At 43.5% G+C, this 19,716-nt stretch overlaps 2 protein-coding genes and 2 non-coding genes across 11 annotated transcripts in view; 1 reads left to right on the top strand and 3 right to left on the bottom strand.

The window, feature by feature from the left end:
* Positions 1-135: 135 nt before the first annotated feature.
* Positions 136-19,716, bottom strand: part of LOC551510 — a 24,616-nt gene continuing 5,035 nt past the window's right edge. The window contains exons 1-11 of one of the 4 annotated variants that reach the window (XM_006569876.3): positions 12,987-13,351; positions 8,285-8,419; positions 7,756-7,849; positions 6,781-6,861; positions 3,992-4,161; positions 2,843-3,028; positions 2,511-2,666; positions 2,291-2,443; positions 1,581-1,842; positions 1,036-1,434; positions 136-908 (exon numbers count right to left, since the gene is read on the bottom strand). In XM_006569876.3, the coding sequence (XP_006569939.1) occupies positions 507-908; positions 1,036-1,434; positions 1,581-1,842; positions 2,291-2,443; positions 2,511-2,666; positions 2,843-3,028; positions 3,992-4,161; positions 6,781-6,861; positions 7,756-7,849; positions 8,285-8,364 (1,983 nt within the window). In that variant the 5' untranslated portion in view covers positions 8,365-8,419; positions 12,987-13,351 and the 3' untranslated portion in view covers positions 136-506. Of the gene's footprint in view, positions 909-1,035; positions 1,435-1,580; positions 1,843-2,290; positions 2,444-2,510; positions 2,667-2,842; positions 3,029-3,991; positions 4,162-6,780; positions 6,862-7,755; positions 7,850-8,282; positions 8,420-10,435; positions 10,606-12,986; positions 13,352-19,716 lie in introns of those variants that run through there. The other 3 variants (XM_026439855.1, XM_016911139.2, XM_016911140.2) reach the window with 3 other exon arrangements.
* Positions 8,543-8,615, bottom strand: TRNAV-UAC. The gene has a single exon. It is a non-coding gene; the product is annotated as a tRNA-Val (tRNA).
* On the bottom strand, positions 14,676-14,748 carry TRNAR-UCU. The gene has a single exon. It is a non-coding gene; the product is annotated as a tRNA-Arg (tRNA).
* Positions 15,386-19,716, top strand: part of LOC726188 — a 25,351-nt gene continuing 21,020 nt past the window's right edge. For all 5 annotated transcript variants that reach the window (XM_026439859.1, XM_026439858.1, XM_026439857.1 and 2 more), the window contains exon 1: positions 15,386-16,504. The gene's annotated coding sequence lies outside the window, so the exon portion shown is untranslated. The remainder of the gene's footprint in view (positions 16,505-19,716) is intronic.

The following is a 19,716-nucleotide window of genomic DNA, read 5'->3' as shown; positions in this document are numbered from 1 at the left end:
TTATAAAATACATATTTGGACTAGCAATTGAAAAAAGATATTAGAATTATAGATTTGATATTATTGTTACGTTATACGTATATATATAAGAGCTAAAGCTATATACGATCGCTTAGAAGTAAGAAGAAAAAATTCTAAGATTCTAGAACGAACATAATATTTTTTTTACGCTTTTTGCGTATTTGTATACAATTGTGAAATACAACTTGTTCGACATTAATTGATCAATTTAAATGATCGCAATTCGAGATAATAATGTATACAAATGGAATACTTTACGCGTTGAAAATTATCGTTCAAAAACGTGAAATTTAAAGGAAAAAAATATTATATCAATCGTAAATTCAAAATGAAAATTCAGTCTTTTCGTAAAATTCGCGTTAAAAAAAAAGTTTAAAAATATTATTTACACGTCGTATAAAAGTTGTCGTAATCTATCTTCGTATAAGATGGAAGATGACGTTAAAAGATGGTTCGTTTTCGACTCGAGTTTTATTTTCCCTGGTCTAACACCACTTTTCCATGGTGACAGATGTTAAATGAGGTCTCGGCTTGGGAGAAGGCCATCGTAACGCGCTCTGACAAGATTCCGCTCTGGACGGCGTCCTTGGTGGGGGTTGAGACGCGTTAGAATACGATTCTTCCGTTTGATTATTCGTTTCCCCGTTCGATTCCGCTCGAATACTTTTTTCCAACGGTGATGGGTCACTTTTATGATTTCTCTTTATCGGTTTTTTCACCACGTCATGAAGCGTAGCTGGCGGCGCACTTTCTACGGATTGAAGACTAGCTGCACGATGCAAGGACAATCGAAGCGGTTTTTTCGGTGGTGCCGGACGTGATTTCGATTCTTGAGAACTGTACGCCACCGATACGTCGGAATTCTCCGACGCTCGCGATTGAGAATCCTGAAACGAGCGCAAAAATGTTTAATTCTCCCTTAAATCTCGCAACGATAAAAACAGATCGAAAATTATGAATTACCTACGATCGATAAAAAGAGAAACGATCAAATGGATCGAAAATTACGAATACCTGCAATCGATAATAAGTCGGTTCGGAATCAAAGTCCAACGGTTGTACTCGAGACGAGTTTTTCCTATTGTTAGACAAATGTTCCATAGCCGATTCGACTCTCGGTGGTCTCCTACGTTGTTGCGGTTGCGTGTCCTTGCAATCCAAGCTCGCGGTCGACCCGGTCACCGAGGATCCCTGATGTTTTTGTTTACTTCGCGACTTGTGGTGACCGTTGGAAACGCTAACCAACGAGGAATCAAGCTCGCTCGAAATTTTCACGTCTGTCGAACGTTTCGAATGATCGCTATGCCTATTCCTTACCGTCGGTAAGCTCTGCCGCAACTCCATCGAATTTCTTATATTCAGACCAGGCAGATTTGCGACTAGCGCAGTTACCTGTGGCCCTTTTTGAAAAACCTAACAAAAGGATAAACGTATAAAATATAAACATATAAAATAACGATAAACGATAAACGATAAAATGGAAAGAGAGAGAGAGATAGAAATAGATCTTCTTACAAATACAATCGTTACTTAAAAAAAGACAAGAGACGACCTGTTACCTGAACTTGTTCTTGACGGGTAGGCGGAGGATCGGCCGGGACCTCGGATCTGCTCGGCGCGAGAAGATCCCTCACCTGCTCCTCCAGATAACCGATCCTATGCGTCAATCTGAGATTATCGGACCTGAGGGTGCGGAGCGCTGTGAGGGATTCGCCCTTTCGAAGCACGACAATTTGCGCCGCGTCGGGTGCCACGGCCAACAGCCTTGCCAGGTCGCTTCTCCCCGCTCCCACCACGAGTTTCCCGTTCACTTCCAAGATTCTAAACGAACAATCGCGCCGAGTTCAATCATTAATCGGACAGGGAAAAATCGTTTCCTCTTCCAATTAAAAAAGGAAAAAAGATAGAAGAAGGCCACGTTATGCATTTCCAAGTCAAGATGGATGGAAATAAAGGGAAGGGACGAGAAATCGTGGCGGAAGGAGAGGAGGGGAGGAGGGAAATGCGTGGGGGTCATGCGAAGTCGTAGGTGCAATTAGCGAGGGTACTCGGCGGACTTCCGGCCCTCGTTCACGCAACGGTGACCCGGTTGGGAACCAAATGCCAAGATTGTTCCATTGTTACACACCGATACCACTCCTTTCCTCCCAAACAAATTTCCTCTACGAAAAACACGATATCCTCTTTTCTTTCCTTTGCTTAATTGGAAGGAGAAAGGTTTTTTAATTCGTTTTTTTTTGAATTCTTTCTCGAGAAGATATATATATACCTATCCCCCTTGCACAGCCCGGAATCCTCGACCGCCCAATCGACGTACAATCCGGGCGTGTCCTCCCTGGGCCCGGCTCCGAAGCGCGGACTCTTCGGGTCTGCGCTCACCTCGACCGCGTGGATCGTCGCCTGAGCTGGGCCCGAGATGCAACTGCGAAAGGAAATAAATAATTTTCCAATTCCATTTTGGACGCGAGTTTCCTTTTTTTTTTTTATACCTAAATATCGTATCGTTCTTCTGCTTCTCCTGGGTCTCCGCCAATTCCAACGCGGCTTGGAGGGCTCTGCTCTCCTCTCGAAGCGTCAACAGCTCGAGCTCCTCGCGTCCGAGCCTGTACTCCAGCTCGGCTTGTTGAATCCGAACGTCGATATTGCTGAAGTAAAGAAGAAGAGGATGAAGAGAATTTGAAAATTGAATTTGAAAATATTATATTGATATTATTATATAATATTATTATAATATTATTATAATAATTATTATTATAATATTATATTATTATATAATATTATATTGATAATATTATATTGATACGCTTGGTTCGTCACTTACTCGGTGATATCCAGCCGTTCGAGGGCCAATTTCAAATTCTTGATCGCTAATCGTTTGTTATCCGCGTCCCGGCGCAACCTCTGAAGCCGTTCCTCGGTCGCCTTTCGGTCCGCTTCGGTCAAAGGCGGGCCGCCGTTGCGCAATGCCAATCTGTTGGTGAGCGTGTTGCACAGTTGCCCTTTCAACCTGAAAATCGTATTATCGGGTTGGCAACTAAGCAATTGCGGATTTTACTCATAGATGGCTTCAGTTGAATTTTTAGGTTTGCTGGCGTAGTAATACATTTTGTTATTTGATAGTTGGCAATTCAGTAAAAAAAAGCATTGAAAACCACTTAAAACAACTTGGCTATGTTCGAAAACTCGATACATGGGTTCCTCGCGAACTGAAAGAAAAGCATTTAACAGCTGCGATTTGCTAAAGAAACGTAATGAAAATGATCCATTTTTAAAACGATCGATAACTAGCGATGGAAAATGGATTGTTTACAACGATATCGAGCGGAAAAGATGGTGGAGCAGGCCACGTGAACCAGCTCGAACAACGTCAAAAGCTGGTATTCGTCGAAAGAAGGTTTTGTTATCAGTTTGGTGGGATTACGAAGGAATTGTCTATTTTGAACTCTTACCACCCAACCGAACGATCAATTCTGTCGTCTACATCGAACAACTAACGAAATTAAACAATGCGGTTGAAGAAAAGCGGCCCGAATTGACAAATCGAAAAGGTGTTGTATTCCATCGTGACGATGCAAGGCCACACGCATCTTTGGTCACTCGGCAAAAATTATTGGAGCTTGGTTGGGACGTTTTGCCACATCCACCGTATAGTCCTGACCTTGCACCATCCGATTACTTTTTCTTTCGATCTTTACAAAACTCCTCGAATGGTAAAAATTTCAATAACGATGATGATATCAAATCGTACCTGATTCACTTTTTTGCTAATAAAAACCACAAGTTTTACGTGGGATTACAATGCTGTCTGAAAGATGGCAAAAGGTCATTGATCAAAAAATGGGCAACATATTATAGAATAAAGTTATTTAGTTCCACGAAAAAATTGTCTTTGATTTTCTAAAAAAAATCCGCAATTACTTAATTGCCAACCCAATATCTTAATCGTATTCATCGATCTCGTTTCACTCACGTTTGAATGATATTCTCCTTGTCGCGCAGCGCGATCCTAAGAGCGTCCAGTTCCTTGTAATGGTCCCTCGAGTTCCGATGGGGACCGGCGGGGGAGGTCAGTCCGCCGGAAATACTGCCGCCTTTCTTCCTTCTCGGCGTGGTCGATAACGAGACTTCTATGCTGGCCATCTGGAGGAAAAAAAAAAAGAAGGGGAGGGGGGGAAATTCGAGGAGCGAACGGTTGAAAACGCATGGAACGGAATGCGCGGATCACTTAATGGACCGTGCGCATCGGTACTGCACGCGACTACTCTCTATGGTCCTTGAGAAAGCAGCGCTTGCACACACGAAGGCCGATGTCGAAGGCCTTGACTGCGCGCCGCGGGAACAAGGATCCGATATACCGGGGACCTTGCGCGCCCGCGCGCCACGAAATATCCTCCCAAACATTCCAAACCGAATCCTTTCTTCCCACCCGTCCCGCGATTACATTTAAAGTAACGAAATTCGAAGGATACTCTTCCTTCCTCCACACATCTCTTCCAAAACCGATTATCTTCGATCGAGATTTACGGTTACAAAATATACGATCCTATTATTTCGTTCAGGAATCGAAAACAACGATTTCTTTCTCCTCTCTCTCTCTCTCTGAAAAAGATATACGCGTATAATTAATTTTAACAACCGCGGTACGGTTCTTGTCCCATTGTTCCACTCTCCGGAAGAACGAGGATACGAGATTAAAAATTATTTCCTCGGGGAAAAGGAAGCGCTGCGGGCGATAAAAAAAGCGAAAAATAATAGAGGGGGAATTTGTGGCCGGTACGAATGATTATTTAACATAATAAAAATTTGATTATCGTCGAGGATGAAATTTGAAGGCAGAATCGCGGAAAGTGCACGGGTTTTATTATTGCAGGTACACGTGCGTGTATATACGGTAACAGAAAACAAAAGGCAGTTCCGAGTTCAAGGCTTTCGGTACAAGTACCGTAAAACGCCTCTTTTTCCATAAACGCGTGACTTTCCGGCAACGGCACACTGTCAAACGTAAGTCAATACGTTTAAGATAAAAATCTTGTGTGTATATCGACGAAGCGTATCTGTTTATTCTTTTCGTTTGAAATATCCTGTATATATATATATATATATATATATATATATATAGGTAAAAGGGAAGAGGAGCGTGAAAATAATTAGAACGTTATCCGCGTAACGGATAATGGAAGGATAATATTGGCGAAGGAAGGGGTTATTTTTATCTCGGGGGAGAAAAAAAAAATGGAACTCGACGCTGCGAATCTCCCCTCCTTCGTTACCGAGTGAAACGTGGATGATCCCTGTCTCCAGCGTCTTCCGTCAATTTTTCATCGAAATTGCACGGAGATCCTCCTCTTTCGCCACCGCTTACCGTGCGATGGTAAGACCGAACGGAATAGAGTTTCGTATTTCAATTTGTTTTGCTCGTTTTTCCCCTATTGAATCCCATTTATATACTTTATAGTTCACCGTACAATTTTTCTTATCGGCGTGATATAAGAGGAGCGAGATTATATATTTTTCTGGTGTTGTTGAAAAACGAGAGGAACAATGTTGCGCAATGTTAAGAAGACGAAATCTCTCGTTGGAATATCGTTGGAGTTCGTAAAGGGCACTGACTCCTGGATCCGCAATCTCGCTGACCAGATCTGTCTGCGAGCGTTTCGAGCCAAGGGCGTACCATAGTCTACGTACTTTTCGACTCTAGCGATTCCGTACGTGGAATAATTCCACGTTTCTCTCGACGCGAAAGCTAAGGTAACCAACGATTTTCAACGTCTATAAAAATTCTATCTCGAGTTATATTGTCGGGATATTATTTTCTTTTCCTCGTTTCGAAAGCAAAGTGTGTCGAGACGAGAGATAGATTCGTTCGTTTATTCGAGGTTGGAGCGCGCGGCATGGCGTGCTCCTTTCTTTCTTTCTTTCTTTCTTTCTTTCTATAGTTTTGCTTTTCCCTTCGAGCCGATGGTAAAACAGGACTCGGTCCGAGCTGGTCCGCTCGGGCGTAAACATCCGAATGGTCGAGGAAGTCGATGAATCCGACAACGCGCATTAATCGCGCCTCGGAGAACGGGATTAAGAAAATATACCTGTTCGTAAAGGCAAGAGCAGAGAGACGATGAAAAGATACGAATCATTTCTTATCTTTTCTTTTCATTTTGTAAGTATACTCGATTGAAGCGATTGAAACGCTCTCTATTATTTACTTTTACGTTATTTTTCGATTCGCTCGAATCTATGGTTATCGGGAGCGGGTGGACGACACGAAGTAAGAAAAAAGTGATTTTGGAGAATGCTGCGCCACTGCGCGTCCGTGTGTGTGTCTGTGCGACTATGTGTAGACTTGGGGCAGTTTTAATGGGAGAAGGCGCACGCGCGCACGGTCTCTCCGAAACTGGCGAGTGAAGGGCCCCCGAACGAAACACAGTTTGGTTCATGCATCTGCATATAAATCACTGGTTGGACAGGCTTAAAAAAGCTGGGGGGCTATTGCGAACCCGCCAATAACCGCGAAACATCGACTTCGGTTTCTTCCGTCGTGTCGGGATGCTACGGTTAAAACTACACACCGTATCTTTTTATACGAACCCTTCGAAACAAAACCTTTCCGAGAGAGAAGAATAATCGCGGCCGAGCGAATCGAGAATCGAGTTGTGATTCTCCAACCGAACGAACGAACGAACGAACAAACGAATAAAATTTTAAAAAGTTTCTTGACTAGAAAAATTAACGTTTTACGCGATTAATCCGTAATTTTTAATTTACCTTCGCCTCCAATGTCTCCAATTGCGCCATTCTTGGTTCTAGAAATTGCTGTTGCGTCCCATTTCCCGTGTGCAGAGCAGTCTAGGAAACCGAATAAAATTCGTTATTATTTTTCGTGAGAGAAATCGTCGATTCGACGATTCAGGTATCTCGTATCGCGTATATATATATATATATAGGAGATCGTGGTTTTCCTGTTACGATCGGTATTCGTCGGTACCTTCGTGAGTCTTCGCGGTAAAATAATACCCGTGGTACTCGCAACATTTTTTTTACGAGAGATGACCGAGACTTCTCACCGCAATGCGCAACGGTCAATAATTATTTCTCATCGCATCAATTTTCAACTTTCCCCTCCTTCGCGAATTATAATACGATTAATTACGATCGATTCTTTTCAATCGAACGCGTTCTTTCCTTTTCCCCCTCTACGCTTCTTACGTAGTAGTAAAAGTTCGAGTTTCGCGATCTTCGATGGGAAAATGGCCGGAAAGAGTTTTCCCCGTGTATTACACATCGATACAAATTACGTATTACGGATGACGGATAAGTCAGCGATTCTCTCGAGTCGAGAGGTAACGTCACGAACACGATAGAAAGTTACGAAAGCGTGGTTAATGCGTATTCGATGCCGAGAAGCGATTTCAAATATACAAATTTAGAAAGAGACCCGTTTGACGGTTTTCTAGTCGACCGAGGGCCCCCAGGCGAACTGCGCTAGGTGTCGCGAGTGTGTGCGCGCGCATGCGCGCACGCGCGTGTAAAGACCCAAGCCAACAAATGACGCGAAAGGGTCGATCGTAGGACTCGCGAGAATTATTATTTCACGGTTTGTTCGCCGATTCTCGCCGCTACGCGCCTCCCTACGTCGAATCCTTCTCGCTTAGTCGTTCGCTCGCCCCTCCCCTCCCGTTTCTCCAATTTCGAAGTTCGTCGATCGAGGGCGCGCTCGCGGATCCTTTTCGTTCGACTTACCAGAGAGACGGATCTTTGCTGAAGTTTGCGTCCGAGATCTTCTTTCCCGTCCCCGCAATCGGTCGTGTAGAACAGCACGCTCTTCTTCGATCCCCTTGAAACGAAACGAAAAACCCCGATTAATCTCTCGAGCTTTTTCTAAGAAAGAGAGTGTTTATATCCTCGTAATTTTAGAAAACGAGGAAGATTTTTAGCGCGAGCAACGATGTAGCGTAGCACAGGAAGCAGAGAGAGAGTAAGGAGGGGGTGATTTGCGTCACGATAACGCTCGGTCGTCCAACAATTTTGTCCCGAGTTGCTCGTTCCGCTACACCTGCCTCCTTTTCTCTCCTCGTTGTTTCGTTTCGTTGTTTTTATAACGAAAAAAAATCGAAAATCGTCGGTTCTCGTATTGCGTATTTTGAATCCGAATATGGGAAAAATTGTTTGAAAGATTGATCTCGATTGTCCAACCCGTTGTCGCGTTGAGCCATTAAACGCGTATAATGTATGTAGGATACGGTATAGGGCGCGTTTAGGATAATCACACCTGAGTGCCTTCCCATTCCGGTTGAACGGTTGATGTTCAGCGAGCACGGCCGAATCGACGTAGCACCGGCTCTCGTTCATAGCGATGTCAACACCAACATTTCAACCTACGTTAATTTCCTCGTTGCGTCGGCATCTGAAACAAAAGAGGAAACAACATCTCTCGTTGCTTATCTTATTCTCTCTCTCTCTCTCTCTCTCTCTCCGTACTTTTTAACTTTGCACGTGTTTCGTACGGAAAAATAGATAAAAAATTAAATGGTTCCGACCGGAATCGAACCGGTGATCTTCTGCGTGTAAAGCAGACGTGATAACCACTACACCACGGAACCTCGGTAACCCGTCGACGTTTATTTCAAAAATCGCGCGCGCGTGTACCGTTATGAGAAAAAAAAAAGATTAATAATTAATATTACGCGTAAATTATTCATTTCGTTATTTATCCACTCGTCGCGATATAAATAGCGGAAAGCGTGGATAATAATTACATTACGACAGTGGAATCGTTTTTTCTCTTCTTTTTATCATTATCGCTCATTAACAATAAAAAAAAAAAAAAAAAGAGGATTGCAAGTTACACGATATGGATATGAATGGAGGAGGGAGGAGTTGGAGAGGCGCCAGGCCGGTTTCGACGAACCCACGCGTCACGATCGATCGAAGAAACGCGTCGCGAGTAATATTCGTAAATGTGTTAAGTAACGTTCCGTAATGGCTGCTCGATCTCCGCATACATTACGCGCGAGAAAGTTCATTCCTTCGCCCACTGCGTAGCGCTAGTGTAGTAAGTGTGTGTAAGCGCATTCGTCTAGACGAATTCGGAGGAGCGAACGAGACGGAAGAAATCGAACTACAGTTGCAGTTAATAGCATAGCAGTGTATAATTTTCCAGATCGATCTCGAACGTTTACCTCGTCCACGCAACTCACTATTTTCATTCATTTCATTTTCATTCGGATGGATATATATATATATATATATATATATATATATGAGAATTTGAAACCGCGCGTTTAACCGTTTCAACCGTCGGTTGAATTTGAAGCTCGGAGAACGATACGCATGGGTTGATACGGTACGGTATAGCGTATCCCCTAGAGGATGACGAGCACAGATGGTTGTCAGGTGTGCATCGTTATTCTACCCTATTTCGTCCTTTGTAATCCCGAGTGCTTTGCGTTGTACATTTTAGGCAGGAATAATGGGACGATTCTCAAACGTGAGATAACGCGTTGAAATGGACGTATAAAGAGACGAGAAAAAAAAAAGAAAAGAAAAAAGTCGAAGAAACAATGGCTTACGGTATCGAAACACGTCGTTTCGTACCGCACAACAATAACTGTGCATAGGTTACACTACAGAGTAGCAGTTCTCGGTAATTTCATTTCGAATAGATGAAACGCGCGATAACGTCGAAACGCGTTACGACGGATCAGCGTTGTATAGTTATATATGTGTATATATGTTACATTTGTCGTGAACCCGATCGAGCGGATAACACGAGAGAGGATAGGACGAGTTGAAACGAGGCGCGATCTCTTTTTTTCTCAATCGTGCCGTGAAAGAGAAGTAGAATTCGTGCAAGAGTTCGAAGAAAACGAACGCGATGATACCGATTAATAAGATCGAGTTTCGAAGAAGAAAATACGACGATCGATAGAATTTGTGTAAAACTGTGTATTAAACCGGCTTCCTCTCCGTTTGACGAGTTTTACATCCGTGTTTCGGAGGGAATTAATCGAAAGATGAGGAGAAGTTTTGTCGTTACTCGAGCCGTTTATCGACCGAGGAGTCGGTTATCGATCGATTCGGAATTCTTTTCAGAAGAAGGAAAGACACGCGAGAAACGTATACTAACGTATATTTCGTCGCGAACGCGGACGAAAGATTCGTTGTTTATCGTTTTTTTTTCTTTTTTTTTTTTTGATGAGCGAATCGAGGGAAAATTGTAAAGAAAATTTCGCGTTTCGTCGCGATCGTAATATTTTTTTCGAAAAAGTATAGGCACTCGTTCGTAATCGAAAATTCGAGATGTTGTACGACAGTTATTATTATTTATTAGGACGATGATGATATTCGCGTATTTGGATACATAGAAGGTATATACAATCGTACGGGAATAAATTGCAAAAAGTTAGTCGAAAATATTTACGTTTATTACGTATTTATTGACACGGGTCTTGTGCGTTTGTTCGCATTCGTTCGATCGTCTCTCGTTCCTGTTCCGAAAGAGGGATTTTATCGATAAAGTTAGCGACGTTCGGCGCGTGTTTCTCCAACAATCGTTTCCTCTCTTCCTTATCGCGATCCGATCTCGCTTTTTCACGCTCCTCCTCCTCCTCCAGGTCCCGCTTCGTCCTCCGAATCTCCTCCTCCCGAATTTTACGCCGAATTTCGATCAATCGATTCAACTCGTCTCGATAGCGCAGTTGCGCCCTTCGCCTAGCCTCCGCGCTCAATCTCCCAATCTTCTCGTCCTCCTTTATCCTTCTCATGATTCCCTCCGCGAACTCCCTGTCCCGCTCCACGAATCTCAACTTGCATCGTTCCGTGAAAACGATCTGCTCCTTCAAATCGGCCGCCAACTCCTCCTTCCTCCTTCCCCTCTCCACCTCCTCTTCCTCCTCCCTCGTCCACAACTCCAACTTGACATCTTCGGTTATCAGTTCGGCCAACAACGCCTCCCTCTCCCGCTTTCTATCCTCGATATCGATCAGCGCGTCCGCGATCCTTCTCCTCGTCCACTCTCTCTCGCGTAGCGCCACTGTCCGCGATTCCTCCTCCCTCCTCCTCCTCTCGCCCATTTCCCGCCAGTATTCCTCCTCCTCGCGACGCCTCGCCGCCTCCATCTCCCTCTCCTCCTCCCCGCGAATCCGCTTCATCTCCGAAACCACGAAACGTTCTCGCCTCGCCATCTCCCCCATCTCCTCCCTCCTCCCCAGCCTCTCCAACCTCTCGCGCTCCTCCCTCGCCCTGTCCACCTCCCTCCACACCTCCCTCTCCCTCCTCGCCTCCTCCATCCCCAACCTCCTCTCCTCCTTCTTCCCCTCCATCTGATCGATCAACTCTTCCCTGTAACGTGCCCGATCTTCCACACCCCTCCGCCTCTCCCGCGCCTCCCGCTCGGCCGCGGCTCGCCGCTCGGCGCGCATCGATTCCGCGGCCCTTCTTCGCTCCCCGATTTCGGCCGCGCGACGCTCCGCCTCCTTCTCCAAAAGCTGCACCTCCAACTCCTTCGCTATGTAAGCAGCGCGCAACTTCGCCTCCAACTCGGCCACCTCATCGTACGACTCGCGGTTTCGCGCGCTTCGTCTCAATCTCGCCACGCACCTCCTCGCCTCGTCCGCGTCGCGCTCCCTCCCCCTCTCCATCCCTAATCTCGATAATTCGCGCGAGTCTCTTTTCGACTTGGATATAAATATACGAATGTTTCCTTCGAGATACAAAGTACTTAAATTAAATTATTAAATTATTAAGAAAAAAGGATGCGAAACGCGAGATGGAGTTTATCGTTCGTATAGTTTCGACGATAATCGCACAATCGTTGTTTCGCGATCGATTCGATTTACGATGTTACGGATAACGTGGCACGGTAACGGCTAGTGAATTCTGTAACAAAAAATACCTAATTCGTTATGCGAGAAAGGGGGACATTTTATACGTTAAAATGTTAAGGGAGACGCGGGATAAAATTAAAATCTCTCGAATATATCGATAACGGTATATTTCATTCGCTTTTCCTTACGGGACTTGATTACACTTTGGGAATCTTCGCACGGTTAATTTGGGTCAGTTCAAATTTATTCGCGCGACCCGGCTACGCTCCGTGTAAATCCATTCTATTATATATCTTTCTCTCTTCTCTGCTTCTGTCTTTCTTCGTTATATACATTGTTATCGATAGCGAAATCCTATCCCGCGTTATTATCAACGAAATATCAAAGATACGAGTAAAGGTAAACGAGTTAACGTTCTACCGTATTGTATATTACACATTCGTGTGTTGCACAGCGTGAGAAAATTGATCAATCGGATCTGATAAATTTTTATTTTACCGCGAAGCGAAGAATTAATCGGCACGGATATAATAATCAATCATAAGCGCGATCGAAAGCGGGTTCTTTCGTTCGAGCAGTGCTTCGTCACGTGCTTCGCACGATATTTAGAAAGGAATCGCGGGCGGGTAGATGGGATACGAACGAGAGGGCGTTCCGAGCGTTTTTAGAGAGAGATAACTATTCGAGCGCGTGTAACTGTTAGGGAGAGAAAAAAACCGATCGATATTTGGCAACGTATGCGTGCGACGTTGTCGTAACGAATTTCCTTCGTTGTCCACTGTTGCGCGTCTGTTGCGCGCGTATAACGTAAACGTACACGGCGTTGTTGAAAACGCGAAGGATAACACGATCCAGAGTTACGTTACACGTTGCGTCGTCGATGTCTCGGAACTCATATTTTTTCCCCCCCGATTTTATTTCCATTGTACACGTACGATGCGCATACACACGCACACGCTCACAAACACGCGCGCACACACACACGAGCAAGTAACACGAGCAGAGGAAAAATTTCGATTCGCATCGCAACGCGATGTTTATCACAATTGTAATTGGAAGCGAAATATACATACGTATATATATATACGTATATATACACATATCGTGCGCGCGTTGTTCTGTGAATTCGCATTGAAAAAAACATACCCTTTGACGCGCAGACTCGAACCCGAAGGTATATAGTTATAAATCCTATCCACGTGCGCGCACTTCAAAAATTTTCGTGGAGGAAAATTCACACGTGTGTAATAATAAGATGTGTCTCCCGTTCACGGTCAAATGGAAAAATGGGTAGAGAAACGAGAGAGTGGCGTAAAAAAATGTAAAACGCGGGACGAGGATGGAATTTTTTTTTTCTGGATGGACCGCGAAACGAAATTATTAGCGGCGGGAGGGGGGGTAGGGAGGGAGGGAAGGCCAGAGAGAAAGAAACAAACGTTCGGGACAAACGCGCGAACGACACGCAGGATCGAGACCGACTAACCGGCTTTCCGCGTCGAGGCACACGCTAGCCTGCGAAGCTACGAGGCTCGCCGCGCGGCCTCTTTAAACCCATCCCTCCGATAGGCTCGTGCTCAGCGCTGCTGAACCCACCAGGTAACTTCCTACGACCCTGCCTTCCAAGCGCGCGTATACACACTCGCGGCGGCGAGTGTGTATACCATCGTCCACGCCACCTTTCCCAAATAAAACCGTACGAGCGTGACGTCGCGTCCTCTTTTTTCCTCCTTCATTCCCTTTTTTTCGTTTCCCTCCAACGAGGAAACGATTCCACGCTTTCGCCACGCGTGCAAATTCTCACACCACCCAGTGTTCGAATTACGTCTCAATTATTTCGTGACGTAACGAATACACTCGTCGCTTTGTCACGTTTCTTTTGCTATATTTATTCGTGCGGGTATTTATACACGATTTATTTATATATATCTTCGTCGAGCTTGATCTCTCCCTTCGCGGGTATTTAATTCGAGGGAGCATCCGGAGTAGACGAATTTCAAGGTGTTTGGAACAGGTGTGCCACGGAAATTTGAGGGGAAGGAACGAATTGTAATTGAAGGTTGTTCGAAATCGAATTTTTAGATACAACTTTTTTAAAATTGGAAAAATTTTTCCCTGTTATTTTAATTGTTTGAACAGGTGGAACGAAAAAAGATTCGAGTTTTAATTTAACAAGGATCGATCTAGAGCTATTCGAGAGAATAAAATCCGACTCTTTTCTTGTACACGTTTACGTATTTCGGTCCAATACCGAGTGCTTCTTAACCTGACCTGAAAACCTCTACTCCAGTTCTTCCATCCATACATTTTCCCTTTCGATTCTGCTCAATGCCGACGTACAAAGAATACGAAGAGAAGATAGAAAATTCTGTGCCCTAAATTCCTTTTTTTCTCGCTCGAGTCGAGTTTTCGCCACGGGATAGCTACGATTCAAACGAATCTTCTCTCTCGTCGTAATTCGTAATTATTCGAAGGAAATACGAATCGAATATATCGTATACAATTGCATACAATTATTTGTTTATTTAAAATTAATAAAAATTCGATTTGATCAAAATTAAATATTCTCTAATAAAACTCTAATTTTTGGTAAAAAGGAAGAAAAAGGAAGAAAAAAAAAATACTTGAACGTCGAAATATATTTATAGCGGATATTATCGATTAATATTTTCAAATTGGTAATATTTCTCGACGGTAGAAAAAGAAACGATAAATGAAAGGAAAAGTAGATAATTTTCCTCGTTTTCTCGATAATATTGCGCGTAATTATTTTTTTCAAAAATAATAACGGTTCCGCACGGTCGAGAAAGACCAGACATCGCTGAATGCAAAACACATCATCCCTTGCGGGGATCGAACCCGCGACCTTTGGATTAGAAGTCCAACGCGCTATCCTCTGCGCCAAAGGGACTTTATGCTCGGTAATCGTTTAGACAAGATCTCATGTGTACGATTCATCTTCCCGTATCTCTATAATTCTGTATCAACGAAACTCGAGATTATAATTATTTATTTTCTGAATAATCGATGCCAAATTTTCCCATCGTTATCGAACGATTTCGTTCTTCGTCCATTGCTCGATCCATTTTTCAAATCTTTTTCTCACGTAAGAGAAAATAGAATATTTAATCAATCGGGATCGACGCGCGATTTTTAAAGGACTTTTCCAAAAAAAAAGATTCGAAGACGATTAAAAATTTTCTATTTAAAAAAAAAAAATTATTTCGCGCACAATTTCGCGAGAACAAAGAACAATGATGTATATACATCGAATTGGCGCCCTAAATCCGTTCGTTCGATTCCTTTGTTCGTGCTTTGAAGAACGGGACGATTGGACAATTCGATTTTACGGAATAGGAATTTTTAAAGGGAGAAAATATTCTTTGGAGAGAAAGGGGGAGGAAGGTGGGGAGAAAAAAATTTGGCAAGCGTCGGAGGTCGACAAGTGGCTCCGCGCGGTGTGATTTCTCGACACTTGGTTCCACCACCACCCTACGAACCCTGGCTAGCCCCTAGCGAGTGGAAAGCGCCTACGAAGCGGCAACCCCTCGTCGTTCAGTGGTACCGCTTCCTTCGTAGCAGGCGTTACGCGCGCGCGTACCTTTGCCATTCCGTCCGAGAATTTTCATTCGTATACTTTTTCTACACTCCTTGGAAAAAAAAAACTCCAATCTCTCATCCTCCTCGTCCGATTTTCGTCCATCTCGAATCTCGTTCCACTCGTCTCGTCACAGCATCTCCGTTCGTTCCGTTTCTATCTCTCTCTCTATCTCTATCTCTATCTATCTCTCTTTATCTCTCTCCGTCTCCGTCTCTCAGTTGTTCGCTGCCCAACCGTTCGCTGCTCCCCCTTCTCCCTCGATCCGTCAACGTTTCGTCCGTTTTTTGTCTCCTCCCCCCGCCTCCCCTCCCCCCTCCGCCCCTCATCCTCGCTCCTGCTATCTCTCTAGCCTCGATTCGCGGCTAGAGTTTCGTACCTCGTACATACAACACGCTGTTTTCGACGCGAATCGACCGTTTCCGTTCGTGAAAAATGAGAGATGCTCGCGAGCCGAGTTGATCGCGTCCACGCACCGCAATCCATCACTGGGATCGTTGGTGCAATGCGTTTCGTCGGATCGTCGAGCGATATCCATGCCCTCTCGTCCCACACGACCGATAATAGATCGATCATTGTCCCTTCATTGGGGGGATTTATCCGAGAAGGAGCGAGATCTCGTACGTACGGAACGCGGATGGATGGATCGGGGAGAGAATAAGACGATTCGGTTCGATCTTATTGTTCTTGTTTGTTATATTATATTTGCCCGCGAATTCGAAAATTGGGGAACAAGCTGCTCGTTTCTTTCTTTATCTTATCTTACCTCGGATGATTAATAGACTCGCGGTATATTGTAATAGACTTCCTCGAAAATTTTCCTCCCAATTATGCGACGAAGGTATTCATCGAAATTATTCCTCTCATTCCAGCCCCTCCTCCCCTAGAATTCGATCGTTTTAACGGACTCCTCGTGACGTACAGATACAGTTTCTAGGGGGAAATTGTGCGACGCAACGCAACGTGGGAAAAAAAATCTCGTCGTCTTGAAACTTTTGTTTCTTGGATTTTTTTTTTTACGGCAAATATTTCACGAGAAGAGGTATCATATATCTTTGGTTCATCCATGGTAAGTTTTAGAATAATCGTAAAGAAATTCTTCCTTTTTTTTTTCCTTTGATATGAAAAATGTTTCGTATCGAAGATCGAACGTAAAGTAAAAATTTCGCGTTTCTTTTACATTACGAATTATACTCTACTTAATATCTTGGCGGAACTTTCCATAATAATGATAAAGTTATTCTCGTCTCGGATTGATAATGAAAAAAAGTAACGCGAAAGTAGAAAGTTTCCCGATTAAAGTTTATTTATCTACTCGTATATTTATTTGAAACAATATACCATGTATATCTGGATTTATACGTCATCTTGTCAAAACATACCTCGTTGCGCGTTCTTTTTATTAAAAAAAAAAGAAAAAGAAGAAAAACGATTGAAATGAAATTGAAATAGTTTAACGAATAGTTTATTAAAAAAGAAAAGAAGAAAAATAAAAAATTTTAGTTGATGCAGTTATCAAACTTGTATAACGATTAGTAGGAAAGCGTGACGATGGTAATTTGAATAGTTCATGCGGACAAAGTAAATTAATTTGTTCGATACATCGATTCGATTCGATATTTAAATTAACTCGAAAATATTCTCCGCGTTATTTTGATGCGGCGAAAATTATTATATCAAAAAAAAAAAAAAGAATCCCTAAAGAAAAATTTTATCGGATTATCGAAAAAATATTTTTTCCTCCCTTTCTTTCTTTGTTTTCAGTTATCACTTTCATTTGCTTTTTAAACGAATTTATATCGATTCATTCTTTCCACGAATAGTGCACGAATCGTCTATATTTCGTTCACGCTCCTCCGTTTCGATTTCGATTTCATCCGATACAAATTTCTTTTCTCTCTCTCTTCATCCTGAAATTCAAAATTCAAAATCGATATATCGCTGTTCGAAGAAAGAGCTCGCTATTCCGTCCTTAATACGCGGATATAAATATAATCCGTAGCGTAGGTACGATAGGTCGAGCACGTGAGACCTTGCGCTCTATTCAAAGGGGGATATCTTCTCGCCTGTACTTCGCGCGCAAGTGGTTTTTCGAGAGACGAACGTTTACGCTTCGGATCTGTCGCGATAACTTGATCGGTAAACTTCGGCGATATTCGGCTATGCGTGCAAACGAAGCCGTGTTTCTTTGTCTCGCGTTTGCGCGCGTTCGAAAAAGTTCGTTACATCGGTGGAGGACGGGAGGAGGGAAGGGAGATATGGTGGATAGCCTCGTTTCCACGTTTGCTCGGATGGTAATCCGGCGTGGAGACGATCGGCCTAGTTGCCGTCGCGTGGGACACGCGTTGTCCAACGCGTAATCGGCGAGAGGGGAGGGGATTTCGAAGCCGTGCACTCTCGATACACATGTAAGCGCGCGTGTCGTAGGCAGCAGTGCGGCAGCATTAGCGGCCGCTTATTTCCCATTTGCCTCGATCGATATTATCGACCGTTCGAACGAGCGGCAATCCGTGTCATGGAAACGCGTTTGCAAATTCCTTCATCCTTCTTGCTTCCTTCCTTCCTTCCTTCCTCTCCTTCCTCCTCAATTATTAATAGCCGTGCAATCGTTTCTGGAACATCGCCTCTACCATCGCGCCATTTTCCGGCTTGGCCCGTTCACGATCGATAGAGATAAACGTGTCCACCGAAATCTTTCTTCTTTCCTCTCTTCCCGAATATCGAGCTTATCCGACCGGAAACAAAAGCTAAATATATACGATATAAACGGTTCCCTCGAAAACGGTTTACCATGCGTCGATCCGTACACCCTCGTCTCTTTTCCCCATCCGACCGGAATTCGTTAACTAGATTTTTTTTTTTTTTCCTTCTTCTTCGCGAAAAGTTTCCAATACCCCATTTTCTTTCCTTCCCAAGAAATCTCTTCCCCTTCGAAGACTATATCCGTGGATAAAGGGAAATGGGAAAAAAATTCGAAATCCCGAAGGGAGACGTCTCTCGTTATTCCTTATCTTTCGATTCTATTTTTTTTTTGAAATCGATTTTCGTTTCGAATTTCGAAAAGGATTTTAAAATTCGAATATAGAATTTTTATAACTCTTCTGTCGAAAGATTTTAATTTCGTGACGAAAGCAAGAGAGAGAGAATAAATTTAATCTAATCTTTTTTTAGAGCGAGAAAAGATCGGAAAAAAAAAAAAGATGATAATTACGTTACGCAGTGATATTCTTAATCGATGGTGAAAATCTATATCGTTTCGTTTGTCGAGCTTTACCATGATTAATTCAATCCCTTCGGCTAACGGTGATGTTAAATTTAGATAGAGCTACAGTCGTTTACGCGACTAGTCGAGTTACGGTCAATTATGCTAATATTATTGCACACATCAGCATAATTGCGTTAAACGAGATAAAGCCGTACGAAACGGCCGAAGAATCGAAACGGAGCGGGATCTCGTTAATTCGCCTACATTCTCGATAATCGTTCTACATATCGTTTCATCGTATCGATCGATACTTTTTCTTATCCATTTTTCTTTCTCTTTCCATCCATTTTCACGAAACGTGTCTCGCGAAAATTTCGTTCTCACGTTCGAAGAATAAATACCATTACCACCTTGGAACATATTCCCAACGTAGAGAAAAGAATACACGAAACGACGCTCGACCCAAAAGAAGAAGTGGAAAGGATCGTGCCGATAGTTCTCTTGAAATTTTCCAACTCCTACAATTCAACCAACGTTTCTTTTTTCTTCTTTCTTTATTTTAAACGACGACTTAACTAATATTGTTCGTTTTCATCGTTGTTTAACGCGACAAAGATATAATTTGAATCGAGTCTAGTAATTTTCCCTAGATTCAGTTACTTCTCATATTATATTCCCTAGGTTAAAAGCTTCCATTACCATTCTGCCGCATATCTGGTGCGGGGAAGTGGTTTCCCCCGCAGCAGAAATAGCACTTTCTTCTTCTTCTTCTTCTCCTCTTCTTCTTCTTCTCCATCGAGTGAAAAAGGCACGCGTAAAGGGAAGGAGGTGGGGGAAGGTGGACCGTCGGTAAACGCTCGTCGCGCCGCGTCTAATTCCTTCTACGATGCAACAACGATCCTGCGCGGGATATCGTTCGCGTATTTCGTTCGTATTTCGTATACGGCGATCCCGTGTATCGGTCGTGGCACGAGTGACGAGCTGTGCGAGTAACGTACGGTGAAGTGCGCGAAACATCTATATATATACATCTGTACACCGTTCGACGAGACGAGAATACGTTGGCTGGTCGAAAA

The sequence above is a fragment of the Apis mellifera genome, linkage group LG3 (assembly GCF_003254395.2).
Source record: "Apis mellifera strain DH4 linkage group LG3, Amel_HAv3.1, whole genome shotgun sequence".
NCBI lineage: Eukaryota > Metazoa > Arthropoda > Insecta > Hymenoptera > Apidae > Apis > Apis mellifera.
Note: the sequence above shows the minus strand (reverse complement) of the source record. Positions and strands in the feature narration are given on the sequence as shown.